The sequence below is a fragment of the Carlito syrichta genome, unplaced genomic scaffold, assembly GCF_000164805.1.
Source record: "Carlito syrichta isolate Samal-C Ts95f unplaced genomic scaffold, Tarsius_syrichta-2.0.1 Scaffold89679, whole genome shotgun sequence".
NCBI classification, from domain to species: domain Eukaryota; kingdom Metazoa; phylum Chordata; class Mammalia; order Primates; family Tarsiidae; genus Carlito; species Carlito syrichta.
Genome location: NW_007033775.1, coordinates 87043 through 92695, shown reverse-complemented (window position 1 = coordinate 92695; position 5653 = coordinate 87043). Strand labels below are relative to the sequence as shown.

The 5653-nt window shown below is 49.4% G+C and overlaps 1 protein-coding gene across 1 annotated transcript; it reads right to left on the bottom strand.

The window, feature by feature from the left end:
• Positions 1–1647: 1647 nt before the first annotated feature.
• FOXO1 (forkhead box O1) lies at positions 1648–5403 on the bottom strand. Its single transcript, XM_008058134.2, has 3 exons — positions 5119–5403; positions 2213–3602; positions 1648–1755 (listed from the first exon to the last, which is right to left on the bottom strand). Exons 1-2 carry the CDS (start codon positions 5401–5403, stop codon positions 2223–2225), a joined length of 1665 nt encoding a protein of 554 aa, XP_008056325.1. The 3' UTR covers positions 1648–1755; positions 2213–2222.
• Between the last annotated feature and the right edge of the window lie 250 nt (positions 5404–5653).

The window sequence follows — 5653 nt, the reverse complement described above, 5'->3', positions numbered from 1 at the left end:
GTTCCACATAACTTGAAAACACTGAACAGGCCGCAGAGCCAATTAACTTGGTTTGTCAGTCACAGGTAATTGCAAAGTATTAAAACATAATGGCCAGAATTATCATTGAGGTTGCTAAAGATTGAAGACATTTTCAAATTCTTAACTTATGCCAAAACTTTAACAATAAATTCAAATGTAAAACTTACAGCTTAGCTGGCTGGTTTTCAGATTAATTGCCCTGATTTTAAAACAAGTACCATTCCGTTCGGCACCCATCCGTACTTATGAACACAAAGCATTCTGCGAGTCACTCAAGACCCGTTTTAAAATTCCCTCCTTCTGCTTCAACTTCCACGGTGTGCTAAGTAATCTGAAGACCAGGCGGGAGAATGGGGAAAGAGTGAGTGTTGACATAATTCCTTGAGGCAGAGCTACAAAACCAACCTCCACCTGGGCTGAGAGCATGGACTGTGAGGAGAAACTTTTGCTGATGTTAAACTCAAAAGGTGGAGTGGAGCAAAACTCCATTTGACCAAGGAGCGCCATTTTCGATGCAGGGCTCCCTTTCTGACCTACAAGCATTTCAAGCCCTCCCGGGACTAGCCGTGACAACACAGCACGCAGGCGTCAATCAGGAGACTGGACGCTACATGGTGCGCATCGCTCAGTAGATGAAATTTCTTTAAAATACATACATAAAAACATGTTAAGTTCTCCTAAATATGAAACGCCAAGTGTCCATAACTGCACATCACTTTCTTACCCAAAGTGGGCCTGAAGTGTTGAGTATGGAAGTACTAGTTACATGATTTAAGATTAGTCAGAAACATCACCAAGTAGCGTCCAAAACTGTACAAACCAGTTAAGCACGTATAAAATTAGTACTAATCCAGTTAGAAATACAAAATGAGAATTACGAATGCTGCCCCAAATACCTGTGATTTCACAAATTTACAAGCAGACTATGTAACAAAGTAGACTCTAGTTTTAAGAAAAACCATTACAGTTCCATTATCTATTCCAAAAATGATCTCAAGTCCCAACAATAAAATCAAAAATCATTTATCTGGAAATTAGAACCATTTAAATGTTTGTACAAATTTGCAAATAAGAAAATAAACAAACAAAAAATAGAAAAGACCTGTACAGGCTGGCGTTTACTCCTCCCCCCACCCCCAAAGTCTGACAAGTCCATTGATTCAGCAGATTGAAAACAGGCTACTTGGTTCTCGTGTGAACTCTGTGGCAACGTGAACAGGTCCAAAGCTGTTCAGTGGAGGTGCCGATTGGAGATTCAGTTCTTTGTGATCTGTCAGTTCAGCAGAACAGGTAGTACAAACAAAAGTTTAACTTATCAAGACACGAGACCATCACAGTATTACAAAGAGTATAAACTGTCCTTGGACCAAATGTATATCGAAAAAAACAAAAACACTCACAAATACAATTCTGCGCCTGCTGCTTCTACACAAAACTTGAAAGCACACCAGGATCCAGAAGTCTTTTCTGCAGTTCTGTGGTGCAGTGAGTTTGGCACTTCATTGCAATGAGACTTCTAATGGCACGGTCCTTATCTACAGCAGCACATAACCTGCACACGGCGGGCAAACATCCTGTACAGGAAAATGTCTTCGCTGCCAAGTCTGATGAGAGGAAAAAAGGAAGGTTTTTTGTTTTTAAGTCAAGAAGACCAAAAGGGGCAATGAAGGGCATCTTTGGACTGCTTCTCTCAGTTCCTGCTGTCAGATAATCTGAACCACTTTTAAGTGTAGCCTAGGAAAAAGCACACACACACACACACAGTGAAAATACAGTCGAGCTAAAATCAATTCAATTTAACACACTAGAGTGACAGGCATACTCAGGGGCCAAACGGCTCTAAACTCATTCAATGGGGAAAATTCCACTTTACAAAAAAACCCTTCAGCATTTGATTTGTATCAAATAGATTCACTTCTTGAAGAGCTGCTAAAAAGATCTGGCCGTCCAACTGTCAAAAGCAATTCTTCAAAGAAGTTAAAGGCAACCTGATACTTAAACTCAAAAGGAAAACTGATAAGCTGCAAAGGACGGAGAGGAAGGATGAATGAAGCCTCCCTGCCTGTCTGCAAGGGGCAGTCGGCTGGCATCAAAGAAGTTCTAACCGTGGAGGGCACTGGTGACTGACTTACTGCATTCCTCCCTTCTAAGCTCTGTTTTTCAGAAGGTCTTTGGCACTGGGTGAACTTACCGGCTCACACTCAGCCCGACACCCAGCTGTGTGTTGTAGTCTTGACGCCGTGCGGGAAGCTTTGGCTGGGCAGCACATTGTCAAAATTGAAATCCAACGTGTCTCCATCCATGAGGTCGTTCCGAATGATGGACTCCATGTCACAGTCCAAGCGCTCGACAAACATGCCGTCCAAGTCACTCGGGAGCTTCTCCTGGTGGAGAAGACCCATCCTGCCGTAGCCGTTGCAGCTGCTCACTGAGGAATAGCCCCCCAGGGCACTCATCTGCATGGCGTGGGGCAGAGGCACTTGCAAAGGCGTCTTCACTGGGGTCAGGCGGCTCATGCCCGAGGTGTGAGGCATGGAGCCAAGTGCGTTGGGCAGGGCACGCCCATTGACCACAGATGTCTGCGGAGCATGTCCAGGGTGGGCATGGGAGCTGGGGCTCATCATTTTGTTATGAGATGCCTGGCTGCCGTAGGTTGACATGACCGAACTGGGGCCCAGCATCACATTCTGGCCCAGAACCCGGCTGTTTGGTTGGGCCACCCCGGGATCGACAGGTGTCATCATGTCATTATGGGGAGGAGAGTCAGAAGTCAGCAGCTCCTTCAGGAGTCCTGGCGCACAGGTATACTGACTCATGCCGCCAAAGCTGGACTTGCTGTCCTGAAGTGTCTGCATAGGCATCTGGGGCAAAGGGCTCATGCTGGACTGGCCGTACGTGTACTTTTGGTAGTTTGGGCTGGGCGAATTGAGGCTGGTGTTTGGCGGGGTGAACGAGTAGCACGGCGTCTGCTGCATCATGGCACCTGGGGAGGACTGGGTTGAAACGGTCAGCGATGTCGGCGACGAGAGAAGGTTGAGATTATCCAGAAGGTTTTCCATGTTTTCGGGATTGCTTATCTCAGACAGGCTGGGGAGAGTGGAGGCCATCTTGGCGGCAGACGGCGGGTACACCATGGAATGCACGTCGCCCTCCCCAAGGTCGTCCTGTTCGGTCATAATGGGTGACAGCCGCCCGCTAATTGTGCTGGCATTGGAGCTGGTGCGAGGACGAAACGTGCTCCAGTTATCAAGGTCATCATTGCTGTGAGAGCCAGGGCTCGAGGGCCACTTGGAGAACTGAGAGCCAGGGCTGTCCCCAGCGCCCTCTTGACCGGGCTGCAGGGAGGCCTTCTTCTTGGCAGCCCGGCTCCGGCTCTTGGCGAACTTGCTGTTGTTGTCCATGGATGCCGCTCTTCTCCTGGGGGACTTCCCGCTCTTGCCGCCCTCTGGGTTGAGCATCCACCAGGAGCTCTTCCCAGTCCCCTCGTTCTGCACGCGGATGAACTTACTATGCAGGGACAGGTTGTGACGAATGGAGTTCTGCAAGGCAAGACACCACGTTAGGAGGGCAGCATTTCCCCACTGGGAAGACACACGCACAACACACGCCACGAGGGGGACAAAAAAAATTTCAAGCGTGTACTGCACAGACTTCAACCTGAACAGTCAGTGGGTCTGAAGCCACCACCGAGGATCTCAAAGGGCACAGGAAAAACACCATCTTCTCTTCAAAACAGCACCCATATCTTCCCTTAACGAGGGAACAAAATGAAACGAGCAGTGTGGCAAATGCCTTCTGTTATGCAGCTACATTTTATGGCGAAACTCCAGGAACCGGTTTTAAAACCACTTCCATTTGGCTCAGCCACAGTGCCGACTAAAGAGTGCCCCATATCACAGTGCCAGCCAAACATCTATTTGGCTATCCCTAAAGCTATGGGCCGTTCTCTTCAGATTAAACACATGCCGCTTACATATGGTAAGAAGTGTTGCATTACATTTCTGGTCAGGAATTAAAAGTCCCCAGACTGACAGTGAGACCTAGATTCATTTACACCCTGAAAGCCCATTAAGCAAAAGGAAAACAAGAGTCATCGCTTTTTGCATCTGAGAAAGTTGTTCTGCCCCTCCTCCCCCCTCCCACCAGCATGTGTGAGTAGAATGCACCAACTAACTCCACGACACGCATCTGGGAGCTACACTCTGCCAAAGAGATGATTTGGGAGAAGAAGAAAGGGCAGAGAAGCCTGCGAACTCAAGAACTCAGGCCAGGGTTCTTTTACATACATGTATGTAAACGGCATGTGTTTAATCTGAAGAGAACGGCCCATAGCTTTAGGGATAGCCAAATAGATGTTTGGCCAGCACAGTCGTGACCCACTGTGCCACACAGATCCCTGGGCCCATTAGTCAAGAACTCAGGTGGCTCAGTCTGTATGCCCACGCCTTTGGGAGGCTGAGGTGAGTGGACTGCCTGAGCCTGCGGGTTCGAGACCTGCCTGGGCAGCGAGACCTCATCTCTACAATAAATCAAAAAATCAGCCGGGCATGGTAGTGCATGCCTGTAATTCCAGCTACTCGGAAGGCTGAGGTGGAAGGATCACCGGAGCCCAGCAGGTCGAGGCTGCGGTGGCCGGGAGTGGCCACTGCACTCCAGTTTGGGTGACAGACTAAAAAAAAAAAAAAAAAAAAAAGAACTCAGCCCTTTTTCTTCTGAGCTTCTCTGGCCCTACTGCTTACTGGCTGAATGACCTCGGGAAGCTGCTTAGCCCTGACTGTGCCCTCAAGCTTCCTTGCCTACAAAACGGACACATGACAGAAACCTATGGGGCAGTTTCATGGATTAAATGAGATACATAAAAATGTTCAGTGCCTGGCGTCTAATAAACTGTCATCACAAAGGCGCTGTTAGACCTCAGCTCTGGGAACACAAGACACCATGATTCCCAGTCCTGCTTCCCCATTCCTATTCCATGTGGTGTGGGCGTGAAGCAGAGGTTTTGCAAATGTATGGTAAAGGGGCCCGGAGACAGCTTCTCAAGCTTCAGCAGAAACATCAGCACCAGGCTGCAGCTGAGAAAGCCTCAGCCTGATTCGCCTGCTCATGAGAGCCCAAGGAACACGCAGGACACCGAATGCCGAGGAAGCGGGACTGGTCGCACAGCTGCTTGCCCCCACAGAACAGGGCACAGTCACTACACTTGCTCATGTGGCAGCCTGCCTCCAGGAATGGGTTTCCAGGTGCCTGAGGCCCTGGCAGCGGGCACAAGGCCTGGCTGGCGGAGCACCCTGCAGCCCTGCAGCCCCACTCTCCTTGGCCGCAAAAGGCTCTGGCTCGATGTGTGGCCACCCAGAGATGCAGCCACAGTGCCCACATCCTCATGCCATCGACACGGGACGCAGAGGTCTGAGTGCCAGGGCAGAGACTGCAGGGCAGTATGTGGCTATGCTCCAACACGAACCCTGAACCCGGGTCTTTTCTTGGCAAAAGTAGGGAGAAAGCAGAAGGGAGTAAACACTCTTGCTTTCTGAAAGAGTGTATGGAAGTCAGAGGGAGGCCCATCGGTCAGGACGGGGCATCCGCATTTCAGGACGCCCTCTGACCCTCTGTGCTGCATTCCGCCAAGGACGGC